We start from the raw sequence: 26,037 nt of genomic DNA, 5'->3' as shown, positions 1-26,037 counted from the left end.
TTTAGCTACACGTTTGAGACCTTGCAGAATAGAGTGTGTGCAACAGCTGCTGCCTGCAAGAACAACTCCCATCAGCTACAATTGAATGTAGCAAGTTCTAGAAAAAAAGGTTGGCTAGATTAACCAACAAATGGGGCATTAAACGTAAATTGAAGGCCACTTCATGAGAAAAAAGGAGAATGCAAACACTAATAAAATATGTTCCACTTTGTTTTCTGGAATGGTATTTTCATATATGGTCATGCTAGGAGCATATCCCCCTCCCAATTCAAAAACATATTCATGTTAGTCAAAAAGCAACAATCAGCAATTGTTTGTCAAAAAGAGGCAGCTCAAATTTCCACTTATGCTGCCACCTACCACAGCTCCATTGCCTATAAATTGAGCCCTTCGCAGCAGCATTAGAATCACCCAAAAACCCCAAAACCCCAGAACAACACCAAAGCAGAAAATACTCCTTTCTGTTTGAAAGAGCTCAAGTGAGCTCCTTTCGCCGGGCTGTTTCTTCGCCGACCGGCCACTAGGCTCTGAACCGAGAACGTGTACTCGTTCCTCCATCTTCAGGCTACCAAACCCAACAATCGAAAGGCCGAAGCCTTCTCTATATTTTCCTGACCAAAGGCCGCAATATCCTTCGGCGGCCAACGTCGAATTCCCGACTTAGCCACCGGCCAACTTACGGCCTTCGTTTCTCACTATCCTTACGACGAAAAAGGATCGAGAAACCACCGTTGTGTAGCCTGATCTACCTCGCACGAGGAAAACTAAGTCGTAGACCTTCGCGGCTAAACACCATCGCGGAACGACGACCGGAAAACCCCCGACGAACAACTTCCATTAGTGCTCACTTGGACAAGGGTAAGTTGACGCCCTTATTTCGATGCATTCCCGTTTCTATTATATTATGGGAAATTTCTGGGGTATATATGGGAGTGTGGTAAATATTTGTACAAAGTTTCATGTTATTTGAACTTCGTTTACCACCCTTTTAAAATTTGAGAAGTCTACTGCCCGTATCTGTTGAAACTGTCGTGAGGCAGATGATTAGGTTAATTATTTCAGTAACCATATGTTGATATTTAGCTCTCAAATTTTTATTGTATGAATATATATGTGTTAGCTATCTTCATATAAAATTTGAGGTTATTCCGGTAACGTTTGCTTTTTTTTCAAAAATCTGGACTTTCAGTTGGCAGAAACTGCCGAATCTGGTAGGCGATGGGAAAATCGCTATATCTCTTAAACTACTTGGAGTTTTTCAACATACTTTTTTTTCAATAAAACTAGACTCAAAGAGGTTTCTATTGATATAAAATTCGACTCCATACGAGTTCGGAGTAAAAGCAGTTTATTAGTTGAAGTTGAATCTATACAGTTTTGTTGAGATGGAAATAATTCAAAATAATTCCTATTAAGGATTTTAAAGTTTTATTGTTGATAAAATATCACTTTTAGATTATAAATGAGCTATTGAAGTGTATATATATATATTGGTGATTGGCATTATTAAATGGGGAAAAGGAAAACGTTTTATGTTTATAGAATTATTCTTTATTTATAATAGATAAATAAATGAATAATATAAAATGGAATTTCCTACATCCTCAAAGGTACATGAAATATTTTGATAAAGGAAGAACGATTGCATATGAGTTAGATATAGTCGTTAAAGGAAATATGGGTAGTTAGAGAAATGAGTGAATAGTGATTCACTGCATTTGTTGTTATCTTTTCTATTATTCACTCGAACACATGTTTTCGTGTTATCAAAGGTTCAAATAAACAAAAGCGTCTGAGTAACCTATCGCGCTAAGGAAAGAGAATCATTGTCTTAAGTAGCAAAACACTGCAATCAGGTGGGCATTACTTTTACTATACGTATATAGAGATCCCCTGCTTGTCGTAGGCCTCTTATACGAATGAATGCATGAGATGATTTAACTGTTAATTTCAGTTTTATATATCTATCAAACGAGTTTAATGCTACCTTTGAGCAAGTTATTTCATGACAAAATCTTTGAGTTAAAGTTATTTCAAGTATTGTCTTGCCATAAAATGTTTAAATTTTAGTATGATATCTATCTGCTTTGGCTTTGCCAATGATGCAATCGAATTCGGGTCCTGAGCAGTTGATAGCTATCCTGCCAGGGCTAGTGTACACCAGTGACCGTGAGTCATCTAGCGGGTTGGCCGGTCAAGTGACCGTGAGAGGTGGCCACCTCTCCGGCACACAGTTCCAGATATGATAGATTACAAGAGAACTTAGACTGCAGTCGAACTTTAAGAATCACAAATGAACTTAGTAAGCTTGGGCCTTTTTAGCGAAAAACTCCCTTGCTGTACTGTTTATGATGGCATGACAATTTACAGTTTTGAAGCATGTATTTTTATACCTAGGCATACGTGCCCACTGAGTGCTTTTGTACTTAGCCCTGCATATGTTTTCTAAATGTGCAGGTTGAGCTGATGTGATGATGGTGCTGCAATGAGCGGAGTCTCCAGGGTTGTTAATAAATAGTTAACCTGTCTAGAATATGTCTTCATACATATGTCTAGCTACTTTCCGCTGCAAGATGTTGTTGATGTTATAGTATGTTATGTCATACTTTGAGTCTTAAGAGAATGGTTTCATATGATGTATAACTTGATTAATGCTATTAATTAAGTTTTATGCTGTCTTTCATAGACTATTTTCAATTGAGTATTCATGAATAAAAATGACGAGTTTTATTAAGATGAGTAAGTGTTACGGCTATAAATGACGCCCCTTTTCTTCCCCTTCTTCTTTAACCCCATCCCTAGTCGTAGATCACTCGGCTTAACTATCCTTAGTTAGGGCGGGCTGTGACATTATCGCATTTAGATTAACATGTCCTAATCTACAATGCCATAAATCACAACACTCAACCAAGTAAGAGGAAGTAGTAGCATTTTCATTGATAGGCTTGCCAGTTACACGCTTGACCGGCTGAACATTAAGCTTGAAAAGCCCATTGGTGAGAAAACCCCTACCAAGGTACTTTCCAAACTTGGTTACAACAACTTTCTCGGATTTAAATACAAGTCTAAAACCCTTATTAACTAGTATAGACCCCGAGATGAGATTCTTGCGGATGTCCGGGACATGCAGCACATCCTTCAAGGTTATCTCCGTGCCGGATGAAAGCTTGAGCACCACATCACCCATTCCGGCAACTTCCGACGACGCTTGGTTACCCATGCTTAGCTTCCTCCCATCAACAGCTTTGTAGGTAGAGAAGCGCCTCTTGTCGGAGCACACGTGCACGGTTGCGCCCGTGTCAATGAACCAAGCACCTTGGTTCTCAACGAGGTTGACCTCCTCGGTGATCACCGCCGCTAAGTCATCCTCGTTCCAATCATCGAAGTCCTTCTCGACAACGTTGGCATCTTGCTTCGCCTTCTTCTTCTTGGGCTTGCGACAGTCTTTCGCCAAGTGGTTCGGTTTGCCACAGTTGTAGCAATCACCTTCGAACTTGCGGGCAGGAGCTTTAGCTTTGCCTTTGCCTTTGCCTTTGTCCTTGGGATTAGGACGCCCACGTTTGTTGGAGTTGGATGGGCCACCACGCTCCAACAAGTTAGCTTTGGCCTCAACTTGGTCCTTCCCCTTGCTATCGAGCCTCCTTTCCTCGCATTCGATGCGAAGCCTCACGATCAAGTCCTCAAACGTCATCCCCTTTCGTTTGTGTTTGAGGTAGGTCTTGAAGTCCTTCCAACTTGGGGGCAATTTGTCAATCACCGCCACCACGGTGAATGAGTCGGAGACCACATGTCCCTCGGCGAGTACGTCGTGCAAGATGAGTTGGAATTCTTGCACTTGGTCGATGACGGGCCTCGAGTCCACCATCTTGTACTCCATGTACCTGGTTACACAAGTATTCTTAGTGCTAGCATCATTTAGCTTATACTTTTTGTCTAGTGCCTCCCACAACACTTTGGAGGTCTTTACATCAACATATACTTTGTACAAACTATCCCCTAGACCACCTAGAAGGAAATTTTTACAAAGAAAATCGCCATTATGCCACGCATCATAGGCTGCACGAACGGTGAAGCTCGTCTTGTTCTCCGCCGGTGTGGGCGGCTCGTTGTCCGTCAAGTATCCCGCATACCCCAACGTCGTGAGGTAGAAGAACATCTTTTGACGCCAACTTTTGTAGTCGGAACCACAAAACTTAGGCGGCTTGGCGGCAGTTGCATTCGCCCTTGGGGGTTGTGTTGGCACCGACCCCGCCATGTGGCCATAGCCCATCATGTTGGTCCTGAAGGCCCCAACGTTCTGTCCAAACATGGACCCCATGGAACCACTCGAAGTGGAACCAAACGTTGACCCAAACGGAGTTGGGCCAACCGTTCATTGCACGGAACTATCTCCTCCAAGAGTCATTTGGTTAGCACCAAACAAGAAAGGCAGCGGTGTTGGACCACCAAAATGTCCACCACTAAAGGTGGAGGCAGCAGCGGCAGGTGCCACGGTTGATGCGGCAGCGGCCGCGGCGGAGGCGGCGGCAGCAGCGGCGTTGGCAGCCTCGGTGGAGTTCGCAGGACCGGTCGACATCTCCAGCAAAGGTGTTTAAGTTACGAAAGTTTTAAGTTCAGTTTACAAGTTCAAAAACTCCCACGTTGCAAGCTTATCTCGTCTTGCGATTGTTGGATTACAAGCTCTGAATTATAAGTCTTGAGTTTAGTCTAGAATGAGTCACTAGACTAATAGTTATTAACAACCGTGAGCTCAGCGCACCATCACACCAGACTCAACGAGGTATGTAAAATTTTAAAGTTTATTTGACATTAAATTTTGAAGAGCATGATGTTGAGGTTATATGATGAGTTATGATGTTACACTTTGAAGGTGCATAGTTTGAGTTTGAGGATGACAACATGATTAATAATGAGTTATTATGTTGTAAAAGCATATGTTGACGTTACATGATGAATCATGAGAGCGTTTATATCATATGATGTTATATGATTGAGGATGCATAATTATGAGTTATGATGTGATGTATTTGAGATGTTTTGTGATGAGAATTGTTTGAGCAATTGTGATAAGTCACGATGATTTAGATGAAGGAATCTAATGTCATTGTTAAGAGAGATTTTTTTTCTAAGTAGAAGGATGAAATGAGAACTTAGAGCTAAAGCTTGAGAGAATTAGCAATTGCTTTAAGTACTTGTTGGTTTGAGTTATGAGTTTGAGTTATGAGCTTGAGTATAATAGCATGATTAATGATGAGTTATTAGCATGTTGCAATGAGATATTGTACGATATGTTGAGTTGTTTGTGACGCGAGTTTTGCTCACGCAACCTTAATGGTACTTGAGGAGGTATCATGAGCCATAGTCTTTGGAGATGGCTTTGAGAGAAAATTGTTGAGTTGTCTTACTGAGTCACGATGATTTAGATTAAGGGATCTAATATCATTGTTTAGAGAGATTCCCTACTGAGTAAAGATGGGACGAGATGAGAATTTAGATGTTTTGAGCTTGAGTTTTAAGATAACAGTACTACTTAGTAGGAGTTTTGCTAAGTTATGTTTTGTTTATTTCTGTTGCTGGAGCCAAGTAGAGTTAGTTCCTAGAGTCACCTTTAAGTTCTCCTTATAGGTTGACCAGGACTGTTGGCACTGCACGAAAGTGGACTGTTGTGAACTCAGGGAAGATCGGATACGAGGACGAGGCGTACAGTATGTGGTACAGAGATACCCTAGCAGATTTTCAAACACATGTTCATAGACTATGAAAGGATGAGAAAGAGCCAAGGAAGGCTAGGGTTGAAAGGATAAGAAGTAGCCAAGGAGGGCTAGAGTTGATGAGAATGAGAAGAGAAGCCGATGTAGGCTAGAGCTAAGGATGATCTTGAGAGTATGAGCAGTACACCCTTGTTTTTGATTAGTTTCAATTATATTGCGATGTATATAACTTACTTAGGAGATATTGATACTTGAGCTTTTGACATGCTGATAGATAAGCATGCGAATATAGTACCCTACTGATGTTAAATAGATGGATGTTCCTAGTGTGCTAAAGTAGCAACTAGATGAGTTAACTGGTAACAATTACCGTAGGAAGTCTAAACCGAGACATAGCACCATTAATGGTGTCGGTTTAGAAGGGACATTACGATAGATACTATGGTTTTTGTAGGGTTTATATAACCCCTTTATGTAAGTCCTCTAAAAAGAGGCATTCTACTGATGGATATATTAGGTTGACCAGAGTGGTCTTTTTGTTAGCATTTCGTGAGTGCTTATTGCCTTACAGATGAATGTTAAGGTGACCGTGAAGGTTTCCTTAAAGTTGAGTTAGTAAATTGAACTTGAGTTTCGAGGATGCTTAGAGCGTTGGTCGAGTTGAGTTTTCCTTTTGTGATTTCAAAAATGCCTCAAAGATATCATCAAGAGTGTGATGTGAAGGATAGGCGGGATAATACTCCGCCACCACCACCGCAACATGAGAGGAGAGTCGAAAAATATTGAACTTTCGAAGCAAGAGTCTAGAACATAGGACCCTGAGTTTAAGCTTTTAGCTTGCTGGTATCAACTTAAGTTTTGTTATGTATAGTATTATGAGGGTTTAGAAGACACATAATTTCCAAGTTCGGGATAGTATATCCCGTGTGACTGGGGAGTGATTATGTTGGACCTGGCCAGTCCGCATGATCCAAATCTCAGTAGACGTGTTTTGGGTTTATAAACCCATGTGTTTCAACTTTCGGTTGAAAAGCCAGATGAGTTCTTACTCTAGGTCATTTTTGTTCGACCTGGTAGTTACTTCATTCTACCCTCTGGTCATTCATTTGAGTCTCTTGAAACAATTTGTTTTGATGTCATTCTAGGGTTGAACTCTTACAACTTTTGAGTTATCCTAGTAGATTCTCTTGATGTATAACACTAGTGAGAGGCACGTCAGAGGACTTTAACACCCGAGCAACTGGTAAACTACACCTGAGAACAATTCAAGGCTACTCTTGAGAAATATGTACCGAGGAGTACAGTAAGCAGCGAGAGACTTATTATCGAAGTTTGATTCAAGGAAAGAAATCGATTGTAGAGTATAATTGAGAACTCTGTGAGCTATCACGTTCGCTCATCAGAAGATGGATACTGATGAAGAGATGTTTGAGTTTTAAGTGCTGGTTTAAGGCAGGACTTTAAGGTAGTATGGGCAAGATATTGGATGCACCAGTTAGAATCCTGTTTAATACAGGAGCCTTGCATTCTTTAAGTGTTTGAAGCATGTTACCTTCAAACTCGAACCAAAACGAGCTAGTCCCAAGTTGAGAGTAATCACTTCTGTAGGAAGAGCTACTACAGTTTCTCACATGATTTCTAAATTAGAATTTGAGTTAGGACCACTAAAGATGAAAACAAGAACCTTGCACTTAATGCCTATGTGGAACGTAGACATTATTCTAAGGAGGGAGTAAATTGAGTATATGATGTCAATTGATGATTTTGATATGAGTTAGTTTAATAAAATTAGGGATATGTGTATCTATGCTCTAATTTGTAAATTGATGGGTTATATGTGAGATTAATTGGCTAAGATTGATGGATCTATGAATGGATTAAGGTATCATGTGTGTTTATTAAATTTCAAAGAGTTTACTTTAATAAAAATCAGGACTTTTTGCCTATGTGTTATTTAAGTGATTTTGGCTTAAGATATATGTATTTGAGCATGATATTAGTGTATAATTATGTTTGAGTAAGTCTTTTGTTGGCTAAGAAATTTTTGACTTAGTTTAGTTTGTATGAGTTTTTGAGTTTTCATATTTTGAGAAGTCGATGATTGATAAAATGAGGTCTAATTGCTTTATGACCATTATGTGAAAGTTTGTCATGTTTTATTAAGAGTTTTATGATGATACATGAAGTTTCATTAGAGTTTAGTTTACATGATAAAAGGGAATCTATATGTGTATAATGATTTATATGATGAATGAGATCATGTTTGAGTATTTGAGTAATTTTGAGCACGAAAATGAGAAGAGAATTTTAATGATGCGTTCGTTGAAATGTTTTACTTAAGATTTGAGGTTATGATGTAAGAAGAGAGTCAAGATTGAGTATGATGAGTATTATAATGTGCTTGAATGTTTTCAAGTGCTATATGTGTTTAAAATGAGCTTTGATTGGTTTTCATTGAAGGATGTTGGGTTGAGCATTTAAGAGTTTGAGATGAGATTTTGGTGAATTTCGTAGGCCTACTGACCTACTGTGATCGATGGTTTTTAGATGTCTAATAGCTTTGAAAATTTTATAGCAAATCCCTACATGAGTCTTAAGCACACCGGTAAAATTTCAAGTCATTTGGACTTCGTTTACTAATTTTTATAAAATACAAAACCTAAACTGCACATTACTACCGAGAATTTCAGAGAACAGGAGAAAGAGTCATTCATTTCAGTGGCTTCCTGTGTGATCTAGATTTCAAAATTTTTATGATATTAACCTTATTGGGTTATCTATATATCTACCAAAGTTGAGCCCAGTTTGACAACGTTTACTATTTTTCAAAAATCCAAGTTTTAGATTGCTCAAAACTGCCGAATATGGTAGACTGTAGTAAAACAGTCATATCTCCTACAATACTTGGAGTTTTTGACTCTACTTTTTTTTATATATGAAACTAGACTCGAAGACCTTTCTTTTGGTATGAGTCTCGAGTCCAGGAGGTGTCGGAGTCAGAACAGGTTAGATTTTGAAGTTGAGTCAGTGTAAAAACAAAGCATGTTTTGATAATGTTTGATTGTGTTTTTTTTTTTCTTATGGGCCTTAGGTGATTGTGTTGTCTATGTGTTTGAATGAGATTAGACGAGCCTTATATGAGAGACAAATCGAGACTTGGAACCATGATTTTCTTGAAACCTATCCTTGAACTTAAGGATTTGAGATGAGTGGAGAGTTTATATAGAGTTGAGTAAGGAGATAGAATATGAGATAGAGCATAAGTTTCCTTTCATGTCTCTGATAATCATAAGTTTTTGATGTCGAGTCTAGAATAGTATCTCTAGACTTCTAAGAATGTCAGTAACCCTCAGCTCGCCGTCACACTGCCGCAACAAAGGTACGATAATAGTTTCAAAAATATACATATATGTATTTCAGATGTTATGAAAGTTTTTCAAGAAAATGTGCGCCTTATGTTTACGATGCTATGTGAATGCTTTTTGTCGTGTTTGGGACTACCCGAACCCATAACGACTCAATGAATGTATTTCGTGTTTGGGACAACCCGAGCCCTTAACGAATCAATGTATGTATGTATGTATGGTCGAGTTAGATTCCTTGAATCTTTCCGGCATAAGCAAAGTTTTCATGAAAGGGACATTAAATGTCCATATATGTTAAGGTTTCAAAAGAAACAGAAGTATGTATGTATGAATAAATGAAAAAGCTTTATGTTGTCGTTTTAGGCTAGCTGCCTATACGATTAGAATAATGGGTCCTCTTACAAACCGTTTGAGTACCACCCAAGAATGCTTTGAGAATGTTAATCGTGATAGCACCGCTTGATCGATTTAAGTAAAGACTGGTAAGATAGAAATGTTTAACATAGAGATGTTACAACATAGAGGCAATGCTTTAAGACTAAGGATTCACTTGAGCTATTTCAATAGCGGTGAGATTAAGTTTTTCACATAAGAACTTATGTTGCTTATGATTATGATGTTAGTCGTGATAGCTTGGCTAGAACAACATAGAATGGACTTTCATGGTATCAGTAACTTATGATGAAGTACTTATTAGTAAGTGCTTTAAGTTAGAAGTTGACTTAGAGCTTTATAAGAGATAAGAAGTTGACATGATTGGGGGCGAAGCTCCCATTTGACTGAGTGATTCATCGTGCTGGGTCTGGTCAGCCCATATAACTAAGATCTCGGTGATTGTCAATTAGGATTTTGATCCTGAGTAGGGCGTCATCCCAATGTATAGACTCGCACTATGTAGTTGTCACAATAAGATCTTATTTTACCACGATAAGCACAGTAATGACTAGAATGACTTAGTTTGCTGTCAATTCTCGAAGTACTAGAAGGTGATATTCTCACAGATAGAAAGATACACTAAGCATCAACCTATCTTTTGACCGATAGTCGGTAGAAACAAAGCAACTTCTGGAATCCCAAGTGGAGAACCAGGGCAGATAACTAGTATGATAGGATTTTCAACAAAATGTCAGGACGTGCTCCAAATGTGGTGGACACTTATGAGAAACGCGTGAAGGAGTTCGCAAACGAATGGCGTCATGAGATATTCAATTCCCCTACCAAGCCAAAGAAATATTACATAGGAACAACCAACGAGCAAGACTCTCACCATCGAATCACTGCTACCAAGGGAGAATGGGAAGACTCCGACACAATCTGGATATACACCACCTCAAGATGTGGTGAAGGAAAGAAAATGGAATGAAGAAAACAACAGAAAATTCGAGAATAGAAAAAGAACTTTAGAATAGGACTTAAGATCTAACCCAGCCTCAGAGCCAACAACCGCACACTAGAAGAGTGATTGTTTCGGCTATAGTATCAAAAGCTCCATCAATAGGAATGTTCAAAGGAAGCAAGTATTTGTTTTAAACTTCAGAGAACTTGAGCACTATGTCTCATTAGCCCCAAAGTTGAATTACTTGACTTATGACTTAGAACTCGTTGTGGTTGTGCACGTGTTGGAAATTTGGAGATACTATCTCTACGGAGTTAAGTGTGAGGTCCTTATAGCTGACAAGAATTTGAAGTGCTTTTTCGAGCAAAGAGATTTCAATGTAAGACAACAGAGACGATTCGAATTAGTGAAGAATCATGATGGTACTATCAATTGGAAATTGAGATAAGATGTTTCACCACTAAATATAAAGTACTGATTGGTGATTGCCTTATTCGGTTTAGTAATTGTTCACCATCCGGAGACAATATCAAGCTGTGTAGTTGCATCAATAGTTAAGTGTGAATTGCAAGAAAGGATTATGAAAGCACGAAATGAAAATGGATATTGGTGAGAAAATGTGTCTCGCCTCAAGAATAAGAAAAACGAAAGGATTCACGAAAGTCAGGAATAGTGCACTAATGGTTAGTGGAGGATTGTGGATGTATACACTGAATATTACGTCTCGCAGTTAAGAAAGTATGTGATTAAGAAAGATGAGATAGTCCAAGCTCAGGGCTTAAGAGAAATCAGTTTAGTGACTAGATTGCAAGGTTCAAGTGTTACGAGGCAATAATATTGTTCTCGTCATGTAGTGGAACCATCACAGGATGGAAAAGGCTACAAAAGAGATGAATGAAACGAATGACTAGTATCACAAGCTAGAATACCAGGTATGCAAATTTCGGGACGAAATTTATTTTAAGGGGGGGTAGTATGTAATGCCCCGCTCTTTTAAATATATATTAGATTAAACATGTGCATTAGTTATAAAATTCTTTTAATTATTTATTGTGACTATTTTATTCAGATAATATTATTTCAGCAAAAGTCTGTATAAGAGATACAGAGCTGCGATTTAATATTCAATCATGAATCAAACCAATAATTAAATTATTGGTTTAGCTACACGTTTGAGACCTTGCAGAATAGAGTGTGTGCAACAGCTGCTGCCTGCAAGAACAACTCCCATCAGCTACAATTGAATGTAGCAAGTTCTAGAAAAAAAGGTTGGCTAGATTAACCAACAAATGGGGCATTAAACGTAAATTGAAGGCCACTTCATGAGAAAAAAGGAGAATGCAAACACTAATAAAATATGTTCCACTTTGTTTTCTGGAATGGTATTTTCATATATGGTCATGCTAGGAGCATATCCCCCTCCCAATTCAAAAACATATTCATGTTAGTCAAAAAGCAACAATCAGCAATTGTTTGTCAAAAAGAGGCAGCTCAAATTTCCACTTATGCTGCCACCTACCACAGCTCCATTGCCTATAAATTGAGCCCTTCGCAGCAGCATTAGAATCACCCAAAAACCCCAAAACCCCAGAACAACACCAAAGCAGAAAATACTCCTTTCTGTTTGAAAGAGCTCAAGTGAGCTCCTTTCGCCGGGCTGTTTCTTCGCCGACCGGCCACTAGGCTCTGAACCGAGAACGTGTACTCGTTCCTCCATCTTCAGGCTACCAAACCCAACAATCGAAAGGCCGAAGCCTTCTCTATATTTTCCTGACCAAAGGCCGCAATATCCTTCGGCGGCCAACGTCGAATTCCCGACTTAGCCACCGGCCAACTTACGGCCTTCGTTTCTCACTATCCTTACGACGAAAAAGGATCGAGAAACCACCGTTGTGTAGCCTGATCTACCTCGCACGAGGAAAACTAAGTCGTAGACCTTCGCGGCTAAACACCATCGCGGAACGACGACCGGAAAACCCCCGACGAACAACTTCCATTAGTGCTCACTTGGACAAGGGTAAGTTGACGCCCTTATTTCGATGCATTCCCGTTTCTATTATATTATGGGAAATTTCTGGGGTATATATGGGAGTGTGGTAAATATTTGTACAAAGTTTCATGTTATTTGAACTTCGTTTACCACCCTTTTAAAATTTGAGAAGTCTACTGCCCGTATCTGTTGAAACTGTCGTGAGGCAGATGATTAGGTTAATTATTTCAGTAACCATATGTTGATATTTAGCTCTCAAATTTTTATTGTATGAATATATATGTGTTAGCTATCTTCATATAAAATTTGAGGTTATTCCGGTAACGTTTGCTTTTTTTTCAAAAATCTGGACTTTCAGTTGGCAGAAACTGCCGAATCTGGTAGGCGATGGGAAAATCGCTATATCTCTTAAACTACTTGGAGTTTTTCAACATACTTTTTTTTCAATTAAACTAGACTCAAAGAGGTTTCTATTGATATAAAATTCGACTTCATACGAGTTCGGAGTAAAAGCAGTTTATTAGTTGAAGTTGAATCTATACAGTTTTGTTGAGATGGAAATAATTCAAAATAATTCCTATTAAGGATTTTAAAGTTTTATTGTTGATAAAATATCACTTTTAGATTATAAATGAGCTATTGAAGTGTATATATATATATTGGTGATTGGCATTATTAAATGGGGAAAAGGAAAACGTTTTATGTTTATAGAATTATTCTTTATTTATAATAGATAAATAAATGAATAATATAAAATGGAATTTCCTACATCCTCAAAGGTACATGAAATATTTTGATAAAGGAAGAACGATTGCATATGAGTTAGATATAGTCGTTAAAGGAAATATGGGTAGTTAGAGAAATGAGTGAATAGTGATTCACTGCATTTGTTGTTATCTTTTCTATTATTCACTCGAACACATGTTTTCGTGTTATCAAAGGTTCAAATAAACAAAAGCGTCTGAGTAACCTATCGCGCTAAGGAAAGAGAATCATTGTCTTAAGTAGCAAAACACTGCAATCAGGTGGGCATTACTTTTACTATACGTATATAGAGATCCCCTGCTTGTCGTAGGCCTCTTATACGAATGAATGCATGAGATGATTTAACTGTTAATTTCAGTTTTATATATCTATCAAACGAGTTTAATGCTACCTTTGAGCAAGTTATTTCATGACAAAATCTTTGAGTTAAAGTTATTTCAAGTATTGTCTTGCCATAAAATGTTTAAATTTTAGTATGATATCTATCTGCTTTGGCTTTGCCAATGATGCAATCGAATTCGGGTCCTGAGCAGTTGATAGCTATCCTGCCAGGGCTAGTGTACACCAGTGACCGTGAGTCATCTAGCGGGTTGGCCGGTCAAGTGACCGTGAGAGGTGGCCACCTCTCCGGCACACAGTTCCAGATATGATAGATTACAAGAGAACTTAGACTGCAGTCGAACTTTAAGAATCACAAATGAACTTAGTAAGCTTGGGCCTTTTTAGCGAAAAACTCCCTTGCTGTACTGTTTATGATGGCATGACAATTTACAGTTTTGAAGCATGTATTTTTATACCTAGGCATACGTGCCCACTGAGTGCTTTTGTACTTAGCCCTGCATATGTTTTCTAAATGTGCAGGTTGAGCTGATGTGATGATGGTGCTGCAATGAGCGGAGTCTCCAGGGTTGTTAATAAATAGTTAACCTGTCTAGAATATGTCTTCATACATATGTCTAGCTACTTTCCGCTGCAAGATGTTGTTGATGTTATAGTATGTTATGTCATACTTTGAGTCTTAAGAGAATGGTTTCATATGATGTATAACTTGATTAATGCTATTAATTAAGTTTTATGCTGTCTTTCATAGACTATTTTCAATTGAGTATTCATGAATAAAAATGACGAGTTTTATTAAGATGAGTAAGTGTTACGGCTATAAATGACGCCCCTTTTCTTCCCCTTCTTCTTTAACCCCATCCCTAGTCGTAGATCACTCGGCTTAACTATCCTTAGTTAGGGCGGGCTGTGACATTATCGCATTTAGATTAACATGTCCTAATCTACAATGCCATAAATCACAACACTCAACCAAGTAAGAGGAAGTAGTAGCATTTTCATTGATAGGCTTGCCAGTTACACGCTTGACCGGCTGAACATTAAGCTTGAAAAGCCCATTGGTGAGAAAACCCCTACCAAGGTACTTTCCAAACTTGGTTACAACAACTTTCTCGGATTTAAATACAAGTCTAAAACCCTTATTAACTAGTATAGACCCCGAGATGAGATTCTTGCGGATGTCCGGGACATGCAGCACATCCTTCAAGGTTATCTCCGTGCCGGATGAAAGCTTGAGCACCACATCACCCATTCCGGCAACTTCCGACGACGCTTGGTTACCCATGCTTAGCTTCCTCCCATCAACAGCTTTGTAGGTAGAGAAGCGCCTCTTGTCGGAGCACACGTGCACGGTTGCGCCCGTGTCAATGAACCAAGCACCTTGGTTCTCAACGAGGTTGACCTCCTCGGTGATCACCGCCGCTAAGTCATCCTCGTTCCAATCATCGAAGTCCTTCTCGACAACGTTGGCATCTTGCTTCGCCTTCTTCTTCTTGGGCTTGCGACAGTCTTTCGCCAAGTGGTTCGGTTTGCCACAGTTGTAGCAATCACCTTCGAACTTGCGGGCAGGAGCTTTAGCTTTGCCTTTGCCTTTGCCTTTGTCCTTGGGATTAGGACGCCCACGTTTGTTGGAGTTGGATGGGCCACCACGCTCCAACAAGTTAGCTTTGGCCTCAACTTGGTCCTTCCCCTTGCTATCGAGCCTCCTTTCCTCGCATTCGATGCGAAGCCTCACGATCAAGTCCTCAAACGTCATCCCCTTTCGTTTGTGTTTGAGGTAGGTCTTGAAGTCCTTCCAACTTGGGGGCAATTTGTCAATCACCGCCACCACGGTGAATGAGTCGGAGACCACATGTCCCTCGGCGAGTACGTCGTGCAAGATGAGTTGGAATTCTTGCACTTGGTCGATGACGGGCCTCGAGTCCACCATCTTGTACTCCATGTACCTGGTTACACAAGTATTCTTAGTGCTAGCATCATTTAGCTTATACTTTTTGTCTAGTGCCTCCCACAACACTTTGGAGGTCTTTACATCAACATATACTTTGTACAAACTATCCCCTAGACCACCTAGAAGGAAATTTTTACAAAGAAAATCGCCATTATGCCACGCATCATAGGCTGCACGAACGGTGAAGCTCGTCTTGTTCTCCGCCGGTGTGGGCGGCTCGTTGTCCGTCAAGTATCCCGCATACCCCAACGTCGTGAGGTAGAAGAACATCTTTTGACGCCAACTTTTGTAGTCGGAACCACAAAACTTAGGCGGCTTGGCGGCAGTTGCATTCGCCCTTGGGGGTTGTGTTGGCACCGACCCCGCCATGTGGCCATAGCCCATCATGTTGGTCCTGAAGGCCCCAACGTTCTGTCCAAACATGGACCCCATGGAACCACTCGAAGTGGAACCAAACGTTGACCCAAACGGAGTTGGGCCAACCGTTCATTGCACGGAACTATCTCCTCCAAGAGTCATTTGGTTAGCACCAAACAAGAAAGGCAGCGGTGTTGGACCACCAAAATGTCCACCACTAAAGGTGGAGGCAGCAGCGGCAGGTGCCACGGTTGATGCGGCAGCGGCCGCGGCGGAGGCGGCGGCAGCAGCGGCGTTGGCAGCCTCGGTGGAGTTCGCAGGACCGGTCGACATCTCCAGCAAAGGTGTTTAAGTTACGAAAGTTTTAAGTTCAGTTTACAAGTTCAAAAACTCCCACGTTGCAAGCTTATCTCGTCTTGCGATTGTTGGATTACAAGTTCGCGGGCGTAGTACAATGTAACACAGAGTCCAAGTCCAAATCCAAGTCCAAGTCCAAGTCCAAGTCCAAGTCCACGGCCGCGCGTCGGGTGACGGGAACGGGCCGGGACCGGGGCCGGGCGCCGGGCGACGGGGCCGGGGCCGGGCGTCGGGCGTCGGGGCCGGGCCGGGCGGGCGGCGGCGGCGGCGCGCGCGTGTGGGCTGTGCAACCCGTCACATGTGCACACAGTTTTATTACATCCTGTGATGTAATAGCTTTTATACTGTAATAAATGTTATCCACATTCCGATGTGGGATAAGCATTAAATCTTATTTAATGCTTATCTTTTCCCACAGCTCAATGTTTCAAGTACCCAACTTTAAACAATTATTTCTCACTCACCGGAAATCGGTTTTGAGTAAATAAATATACTACGATCATCTACTCGGAACGTAGATCGATCCTGTCCCATTTAATTATGCTAAATTAAATGTTTTCGGTACTCAAAAAATTATCAAACATTGGTTACTCGCAACCAATTTCCAACAGTTTTAACCTCGTAAATTGATCACTTATATAGTGATAATTTTACCCAAAACATCAATTAATTGGTATAAGTTTCTCCATATCGTTTTGACGATGTAGAATATTTGGGTTAATTGGCTGTAAATTAATGAAGTTTCATTTTTTTTTCGGATGTTTCCCAAGAATTTTTACTTTTGCATAATAATCCATCACTTATAAATTTCTTCTTAATGTATTCGCAGTGATAAAATTCGGCAAAATTTCTTCTTTTTCAAGACCCAGCAAGATTATAAATATATCAGTCAAAAAGAATCTCCAACCATCAATTAATAGATTAGAGTTCATTAGATTACCATTTGCGCCGAAGAAATGAAGGTTCAATCATTAGTGTGAATGATTGCCTTGTAATTTGGCTGAATTTTGTCACCACGGAAATATTAAGAAGAAATTTAAAGTGGTGGATTACTATGTAATATTAAAAAATTGTGGGAAACATCCGAAAAAAAAAGAAATTTCACGAATTTACAGACAATTAAAATGAAATGTGCAATTGTTGCCAATGAAATTCGTAGGAGATGTTGAAAGTGATTGATAGGGATTTCCTTATATCCAAATGATTCTTGGGTTTTTTTCATTCTAGTAGTTAGAATTTTTTTCCTAAGAGTGCGTTTAATTTGATGAAAAATGAGAAAATTTTTAGACAGCCTATTTTCAATCATTTTCTGGACAAGATGAAATATTTTCTCAGACAACCTATTTTCAATCATTTTCTCTCTAATGTTGGATAATATTATCTTTAGATGTAATGTAAAAATATTTTTCAATATTTTCTAATATTTTTATATCTAGTAAACACATGATAAAAGGTTGATTTACCTTAAAAATGTTTTAATGAGGCCCGACCCTCAGCTGCGTCTATGCTCTCTTGGGTGTAGGTTCTCTTTTTATTTCGTTTTAATAAAATTTCTATTTCAGCAGTAAACACAAGATAAAAAGGGAGAAAAATATAATATTTTGTTATGTTTTTTTATTCATCATTTTCCAATGAAAATTTTACAACCAAAATAAATACACCATTAGTGTTAATCCAGAAATGTATGCCCACTTTTGATAAGGCGTAAGCCAAAAATATTCACTTTGATAAAAATATATAGAATCTACCCACTTGAATTGTGCAGACGCGCGTAGGTTTTCCTTCATCAATCCTATTATCTTCAGTTATATATATCGTTTTATCAACATTAAGCAAACCAATTGTGTAATAACTTCACAAAGTAACAAAAACTACATGATTTCGATCATCAGTTATATATGTTTTTTCTACTTAAAAATGATAAGCATCGAATATGCCCTAAAAAATTGAAAATTCATTTTTTTATCAACTTTCAAAATCTTATAGCACCAACTCAAAATTTGAGAAATTCTTCGGTTGGGGAAGACTCTAGCTCTCCCTGCATCCACCTCTATGCCCCATGCCCATGCATGCACCATTTAGCCAGTATATATAAACAAGAATTATATATATATGAAACTTTTAAGTATAAGTAAAACATTTATTTAGTATTGACTTACAAGAGTAAATTAACATGTATACAACTCATCACTTAAATCGCAACAACACACATTTAGCCCATAAATACAAGCAATTAAAGGAGAGATTGAGGTGGATGTGAATGTTGTGAATCAGATGGCCTTAAATTCATCCCTGTGCCTTTTAGTGCAGGACCAACACATGACAAAGTAGCATGACACACATTGAAATCCAGGCTCATCATAATGATCATCATGACATAGGTCGCAACGCTTTTTCTTGGTTATGATTTGAAATCTAAGAGGGTGGTGAGGGTGATGAAGAGTGGGAATCACATACTGCTGCATCCCATACTTGATGTTTCTATACTTACCCGACCTACCAGGAATGCAGTTGGAATGAAAGGATTGATCGCAGTCTCGACAATAATACATCCTCCTCCTCGAATGCATTTGGTTTTCGCAGCTGCTGCAGTAGAAGTCACCGGGACGATTAACATACGCATCATATGTCAACCACAATCGGTGCTTCTCCAATCTATGCTTATTTTGTGCTGGTAGCAACACACATTCAGCACACATACAAAACTTGCAGCTATTGCATCTGTAAAATCCATGCTTTGAAGATATAGTATCATAACAAACACCACAAAAATTGTACCGGCGATTATCCGTGACTAGATTCATGAGATGATTGTGTTGTGGGTGAGCTGCATGTTTTATGGTGTTGGGCAGAGAAGCACACTTGATGTCTATATTAATGCCACATTTGGTACAAGTATAAAAGAGCCCATTTGTGTAAGCCTCGCAAATATTGCAGTATGCCCAATATGTTAGCTTGCCAGTATTTCGAAGCGTTAGATTGAAGGGATAAGGTGAAAAAAATGGATTGTATGGCTGTAAGTTAAAGCAGGACAAGTGGAGTGGATGAGAAGGGAGGTGTGGTGGTAAGTTAAAGCAGGACAAGTGGAGAAAGTATTTGCATTCATCACAACTCATGTAACCATTCTCGTACTCATCTCTTTGCGTCTTTTCATGTATAGGCAATGTGCATCCATCACATGTTAGTTCCAATCCTGGAATATTACTGTCTTCCTTGTAATCTTCTTCTTCTTCTTCTTCTTCTTCATGGTTGTGATGATGAGTTGATGAAGGGGGCGATGAAGATGGAAATGTAGTAAAACTTAGCAAATGATGTTTATGACAGGTCTTCTGAGGGATGGAAACTAGTTCTCTCACTCTCTTAACGAATGGTCTGATAATCTCCTCATATATGTCATCTATTGGACCCTTGATAATGTCTTTCACATCAGCAACTGCATTTTCATTATTAGATCTGCAACAAAATTAATCATAGCACAAAATTATATATGTTCTAATTATTACTTCTATTTAATACGGGACAAAAATTTCAATTGTTTAGCAAAATTTTAAAATTTTATTGTAAACTGTGAATTAGTTACCAAAAATTGTATCATGCAAATTCTTAAATCTACATGTGATTGAAGCAAAGAAAGTAAAAAAAAAAAAAAAAAAAAAAAAAATCCATACTAACACGTTCTATTTTCAGTGGCGGATCTAGACTTTTTACTCTGTAGGGTCCAACTAATAATTATAACTTAATAAATCTTAAGATTTTTTTAATTAAAATTACAAAGAAATAACGTTATAACCTAACATATCATCGTTTAAATTACATCACGACATTATTAAAAAAAGTAGTCACGCGACTAGCTCATTATCTTCTTTTAACTTGGACAAAGCTAAGTCCATTAATGATGATGATAAAACATCCACAATAGGAGAAACTTTCATATAAAATTCTTCCATTTATCTCAAAGTATATAACAAAGTTCGTAATGTGACCTAACTTTAAATCTTCTTTATTGGGTGGAAATAACTGTGAACAAAGCTTTACTAAATTTGAACTTTAAATTATCATTGTGCAATAATATAAAACTCAACAATATTTTTAATTCATAACACACAAAATCATATAAGATGTACTCATATGGCGGATTAAAAGCGAGTGAGAGAGAGTGGTCGGGGCGATGCTGAGGGAAGTGCGCAGACATCGGCAAGAGGGCACATGTCTCGTGTATCCAGTAGTCGCAAAGGGTGCAGATGTAGGAGTTCCCTTTGTGAGAGGCGCCACATGCATCACAGGGGAAGGAGCACCACCTTGTTTTCTTGGAAAATATGAGGTAGTGTTTGGGGTGGCTTGGGTGCTTCATTGTTGGAACATCATCAACTACTGCTGCATCAAAATCCCCTGTGCATCCCAAGTGGATCCACCACTCACATCCCCCACTACATTTGTAGAATAGCCCATGCCCATACAATTCACAAACTGCACATCCAATGGTCATTGTAACAGAATACAATGAAGAATCATGTTGTAGTGTGAGTGAGTGTGAAGGGTGGAGAGGATGACAGATCTCTCTCGGCATCTCCATGCATTCTTTGTGTAATAGATGACCAAATCCACACTTTTGGCTGCATCCATAGCCTGCCTCTCCTGCTAAAAAGTATCTCCCACAACCATAACACCAAGTGCTCCAATTATTATCAGTGCTCCAATAATTATCAGTTTCCACGGCGGAGTTGGGGATCAAACTCAGCGGGTGTTCATGAAACATATGAGAAATACTCTCCTTCTCCATTTCTCCCTCTTTCTCTCTCGACATTCTTTTTTCCCTCTCTTCTTATCACTAATCACTCTCAGAATGATAATACTATATATATATATATATATATATATATATATATATATATATCCCTATATATATATATATATAGGGTATAGGGGAGGGCTACAGTAAAAACACTTCTTAAAATATAAATATAAACATTTTTTAATGTACGAATTTTATCCAACAGGGTTACGAATTCATCCAACATGGTTACGAATTGTGAAAAATAAAATTTTGCTACCTTTGGGATTCGAACCCAGGACCACGAATTCATCCAAAAGGGTTACGAATCAACCGTAGATCTTGATGATCTAAGGGCTGAAAATCATTTATATTTTATACACTTAAGAGTGTTTTTATTCTAGCCCTCCCCTATATATATATATATATATATATATAGAGAGAGAGAGAGAGAGAGAGGGAATTGATGTGTATTTTTCCTCAATACATTTTGTTTTTATTACACAATAATCCCATTTGTACAACATATCAACAATCCCCAGACTATATACATATGGTTTTTAACTTTATATTCTCAATTTTGAAATCTATCATATATGAAAGGGAAAAGGAAAAATAATGTAAAATTTGTATTAAAAATACTTCGGAACTTTTGAGCTATAGTAATAATCGATCATGCAAACTTGGAGTGTGAGCTAAAGAATAAACATAAGGCATTTAAGTTATACCTAGTGTAATGAATTGGGTCATCACACATTCTTTTCTTGGTTTATGTGTTACCAAATATTCTATATTCTAATTTTAAATTTGATTTTTAATAATTCAACTGATCGATGTTTGCATATTACGATGTCTAAGTGGATTACCAATGGCATCATTATGGAATACTAGCTAGCTTGATGTAAAGTGCCACACGTACATGAAAAATATGAATATAGGAGTATGAATTAAATAAACATTTTGTAATTTAAAGAACTCTCACTACAAAAAAAGCGTTGATTACCGACGGCTAAATGCCGTCGGTAACAAAAGACGGCCGCCGGTAAATAGTGTTACCGGCGGCGATAACGGCGGCAAGCTCCCGCCGCTAAACGGTTCGTCGGCAACGACAATAACGGCGGCGAACATCCGCCGTCGGCAGTTAACGGCGGCGATGCCGCCGGAATTGTCGCCGTTAAACGGCGGAGCCTAGCCGGAGAATTAGCGGCGGCAGACACCGCCGCTAGTTACCGAGGGCTATTTTGCCGTCGGTAGAGAGCCACCGGAGTCCGGCTGACCTTGCCGGAAAACTAGCGACGGCGATTACCGCCGCTAAGTAGCGGCGGCAAAACGCCGTCGGTAACAAGCTACCGCCGTCCGGTGGGTCTTTGCCGGAGGATGGCCGGGTATTTACCGAGGGCAAATTGCCGTCGGTAACTACCGACGGCGTTTTGCCCACGGTAATGTTTTTAATTTTATTTTTTTATTTTATTTTATTTTATTTTATTTTATTTATTTATTTATTTATTTTATTGTATATTGTATATCCACAATTTATTTCCGTATTTATACGGTATTGCATACTTTAGACGAACTTCCCAGTCGGCGACCCGACTTCCCAGTGGGTCACCCATCTTGCTTGTGCTCTGTGTCAAGCACGCTTAACTTTGAAATTCTTTTCGAGTGATCACCAGTACAGAACACTCGTATTATTGATATATCTACATCTATTAATTCATTTAAATGCTATATACTCACTCATATAATTATAATCTTTGAATATGTGGAGATAATACCTGAAATATGTTGTTAATTTGCCGTCGGTAGATGGCCGGTAAATTCGAAAGTTCGGGTCGCCTCGACTGCCGCCGCCGTGCCGCCGTTAGCTACCGACGGCAAAATAGCCGCCGGTAGTTTTCGCCGGTAAAAACGCGTTTTTTTGTAGTGTCTAAATAAACAAAAATAATTCTACTCCCTTGGTTCCGTTTATAGCGTCCCAAAAAAATTGATACTCAAATTAAGAAAATGTAGATATAAGAAAAGATATAAAAAGAGAGTATATAAAATAATTTATATCATTTTTTGAGTTGAGACATTAATAAATGGGACGTTTCAAAAAGAAAAATGAGACGTTATAAGCGAAAAGGAAGGAGTATAATCTTATACAAAAATAAATAAAATCCACACACACTCTAAATAAAACTAGATTAATCTTATATCATTTAATTTATATAAAATTAACTATTTGCCAACGAAAAATGAGACAACCATTCGACTTATCAAAACTTTAACTAAAACCAACTTTACAAAATAATTATTTACTATACGCACATAGGATCCGTAACTCTTATTAAAAAGGATGAGAAAAAGAAAAATGGGAAGGAAGAGAATGGTTACTTAATTTTCTTCTGCAAGACTGCAGTCTCACTATTACAAATTTGGTCTTTCTCTACACTGCATAGACTACAATGTTTTGTAAAAATCGTAGTCTATACTAATATACTACGGTTTTTTACCATAACTGTAGTGTATGTGCTCGTTTTTCGTGATAATACACTACAATAATATAAAAAATGTAGTCTATCATAGGCATAGTCTACGGTTCTATCAACCGTAGTGTATGAGCGTGATTTTTCTTAGTTTTCTCTACATTTTTTCTTCATAACGTAGTGTATGTGTGTGTGTAGTTTTACTTTTCTCTACCGTCATCTTCAAACTGTAGTGTATGTGCGTGTGTCTTCATACTTTTCTTTACGTTAATCTAGAAACTGTAGTATATTAATAAAAATAAATTTATTTTTATTATAAAAAATGAATGGTCTATGTTTTAAATATTGACTTTTATTTATAATTATTTAAATAATAATTAAGATATAATTTATAAACATAAAATAATTAAAGATTTTTAATAATTCAATTTATATTGTATATCATTTATTTTTTTAAAAAAATTATTTAAATATTAAGTAAGATAAATTTACATTGCATGTAAAATTTTAAAGAATGAATTTATTTTGTAATGATTTTTGTTAATCATTTAGATATTTAATAAATATGAATTTATTTGTTATAAATAAATAAAAATAAGAAAAATTTGTATTGTATAGTGATTGTTTTCTAAACATTATGTAAATAATGATTATGATAAATTTTGTAAATTTTTTAAAATACAAATTTTAAATAAAAAAATAATTTATATAGAAATTATTATTTTTATTTAAATATTAAATAGAATAAATTACATACATATAATTATAAAAAATATAAAAAAACATAATTAATAAAGGGAGTAGGATTCGAACATATAAAATAAAATTGATTGTAGTGTATTAAGATCCTACACTAGCCAATTTCAATTAAAAAATAACTCCCTCCCACGTACCCACTCTAAGTCTACCCTCTCCCATCTCAAACTCACTCTTCTGCCGTCTGTATTTACAAACCCTCAGCCCTCTTCCTCAATCGTCGTTGTCTGTAAGCCGCCCTCTCCCTAAACCGCCATTTTCAGCATCAAACTCGTCCTCTCCCTCAATCCGTCATCTCTCTCCCTTAAAGCGATGTCTTTCTCACATCTCTGTCCCGTCACCGCGCCGCCAGCACCACGTCGCCGTCTGTATGCCGCCATCACCACGCCGCATCGTGCCACCCCTGGTCAGTCGGCACAGCCACGACCACCTCCTGCTCGGCACAGCCACGACCACCTCCTGCTCGGCACAACCAAACGGTCCGAACTCTTGTGAATCAAACCCTTGCGAATGGTGGTTGCATCAATTCCCCTGCTCCAAATACAAACCCTCTTCCAAACCCCTGGCCCTTTGCTGGTAGTAAGTCTCAATTAGACATTTTTTTCTTTCATTTTCTAATATTTTATTGTTCGAAAGACAATTATTGATTTTTGCTAAAAATTTCTTATACATACTTGAGTATACAGTGAGAAGAATTGTCTGAAATTAGTCTTCTCTGCTAGTTTTACCTCTGAAATTCAAGATTAAAAATTGCAACTCGATCTATATACAAGTTAAATTATAAGAAAATTCATTGTGACATGATTTTTTATTTACAATATTTATTAGGACTGGTGGTCTAGATATGTTCATAACAGAGAGAGAGAGAGCAGAGAGTCTATATTGTTTCAGATATGGATATTTTAAGGCTATTTATCTTGAAAATCATATAAGTTTAGAATATCTAATTTTGTATATATATTCATGAGTGGTGGAAGTTGAGTTTGTTAGTCTTGACTTCTTGATCTTTGGCTTTTCTCACAAGTTGAGTAATTTATATGTAGATTATATGCAATGGGTAACTGAAGGTGCAATTTTCAATTGACTTATTGTATGCATGCTATCAGTGTTTTGTCATGTAATTGTATTTTTTGGACAGTTGCACGAATGTCTGTATGGAAAGGGTGCAATTGATTCCACTCACAATCATGAATATTTCATTGATATGTGCTCATATTGATCTGCAAGTGAGTTATAAAATTCTATTCTTAATTTTCCAAAAATTGAATCCAAACATACTACAAGTTTTAGTAACAAAAATAATATTTCGATTCCATGGAAGCTTCAAAGTTTCTACCTTCATAGACAAAGAAAAGAATTATACTTTGGATATTATAAAGGGTTATTAGCGCATAAATACATCAACTTTAGACTAATTCTCATTTTTAACATGAATTTTAAAAGGTTTCAAAAAATACATCAACTTATTGATTGTAGTAATTTTAACACGAATTCTATATAATTTCATAAATACAATTCGAAACTAACAAAATAAATGTCATACGATTTAATATAATCCGACAATTCAAATTCGTGTTCAAATTACCACAATCCGATTTGTCCTCATTAGCATTTTGGCATGCAGTAAGCTTTAATTTGACTGAAAATCGTGTTAAAATTATTACAATCAATAAGTTGGTGTATTTTTGACACTTTTTAAAGTTTATGTTAAAAACTAAAATTGGTCTAAAGTTGGTGTATTTATACGCCAATAACCCTATTGTAATTTATTTAGATTTTTATCTCGACGTACTATAAAAAAGCTAAAAAAGTATTAATTAATTAAGAAACTTTGTTCTCATCTATGATACTTGGTTTAAAACGAAGTATGA

The 26,037-nt window shown here is 37.7% G+C and overlaps 1 protein-coding gene and 2 long non-coding RNA genes across 5 annotated transcripts; 2 read left to right on the top strand and 1 right to left on the bottom strand.

The window, feature by feature from the left end:
• Positions 1 to 409: 409 nt before the first annotated feature.
• Positions 410 to 2,718, top strand: LOC130987931 (uncharacterized). 2 transcript variants are annotated; one of them, XR_009089882.1, is made up of 3 exons: positions 410 to 858; positions 1,773 to 1,856; positions 2,458 to 2,718. It is a non-coding gene; the product is annotated as an uncharacterized LOC130987931 (long non-coding RNA). The 2 variants fall into 2 exon arrangements; XR_009089881.1 differs by lacking the exon at positions 1,773 to 1,856.
• Positions 2,719 to 11,980: 9,262 nt separating this feature from the next.
• LOC130987930 (uncharacterized) lies at positions 11,981 to 14,289 on the top strand. Of its 2 annotated transcripts, XR_009089880.1 has the most exons (3): positions 12,044 to 12,429; positions 13,344 to 13,427; positions 14,029 to 14,289. It is a non-coding gene; the product is annotated as an uncharacterized LOC130987930 (long non-coding RNA). The 2 variants fall into 2 exon arrangements; XR_009089879.1 differs by lacking the exon at positions 13,344 to 13,427 and having other exon boundaries at positions 11,981 to 12,429.
• Positions 14,290 to 18,441: 4,152 nt separating this feature from the next.
• LOC130990053 (uncharacterized) lies at positions 18,442 to 20,657 on the bottom strand. Its single transcript, XM_057914251.1, has 2 exons — positions 20,362 to 20,657; positions 18,442 to 19,624 (listed from the first exon to the last, which is right to left on the bottom strand). The coding sequence occupies exons 1-2, from the start codon at positions 20,655 to 20,657 to the stop codon at positions 18,442 to 18,444; spliced, it is 1,479 nt and encodes a 492-aa protein (XP_057770234.1).
• Between the last annotated feature and the right edge of the window lie 5,380 nt (positions 20,658 to 26,037).

This window comes from Salvia miltiorrhiza, chromosome 6 (assembly GCF_028751815.1).
Source record: "Salvia miltiorrhiza cultivar Shanhuang (shh) chromosome 6, IMPLAD_Smil_shh, whole genome shotgun sequence".
Classification (NCBI taxonomy): domain Eukaryota; kingdom Viridiplantae; phylum Streptophyta; class Magnoliopsida; order Lamiales; family Lamiaceae; genus Salvia; species Salvia miltiorrhiza.
Note: the sequence above shows the minus strand (reverse complement) of the source record. Positions and strands in the feature narration are given on the sequence as shown.

What these genes read in the sequence shown, in the direction of transcription:
- LOC130990053 (XM_057914251.1), bottom strand. Translation starts at nt 20,657, where the DNA reads ATGACCATTGGATGTGCAGTTTGTGAATTGTATGGGCATGGGCTATTC. An exon ending in ACATGTGCCCTCTTGCCGAT is followed by an intron (nt 19,625 to 20,361) that starts GTCTGCGCACTT and finishes ATTTTGTTGCAG; the next exon opens with ATCTAATAATGAAAATGCAG.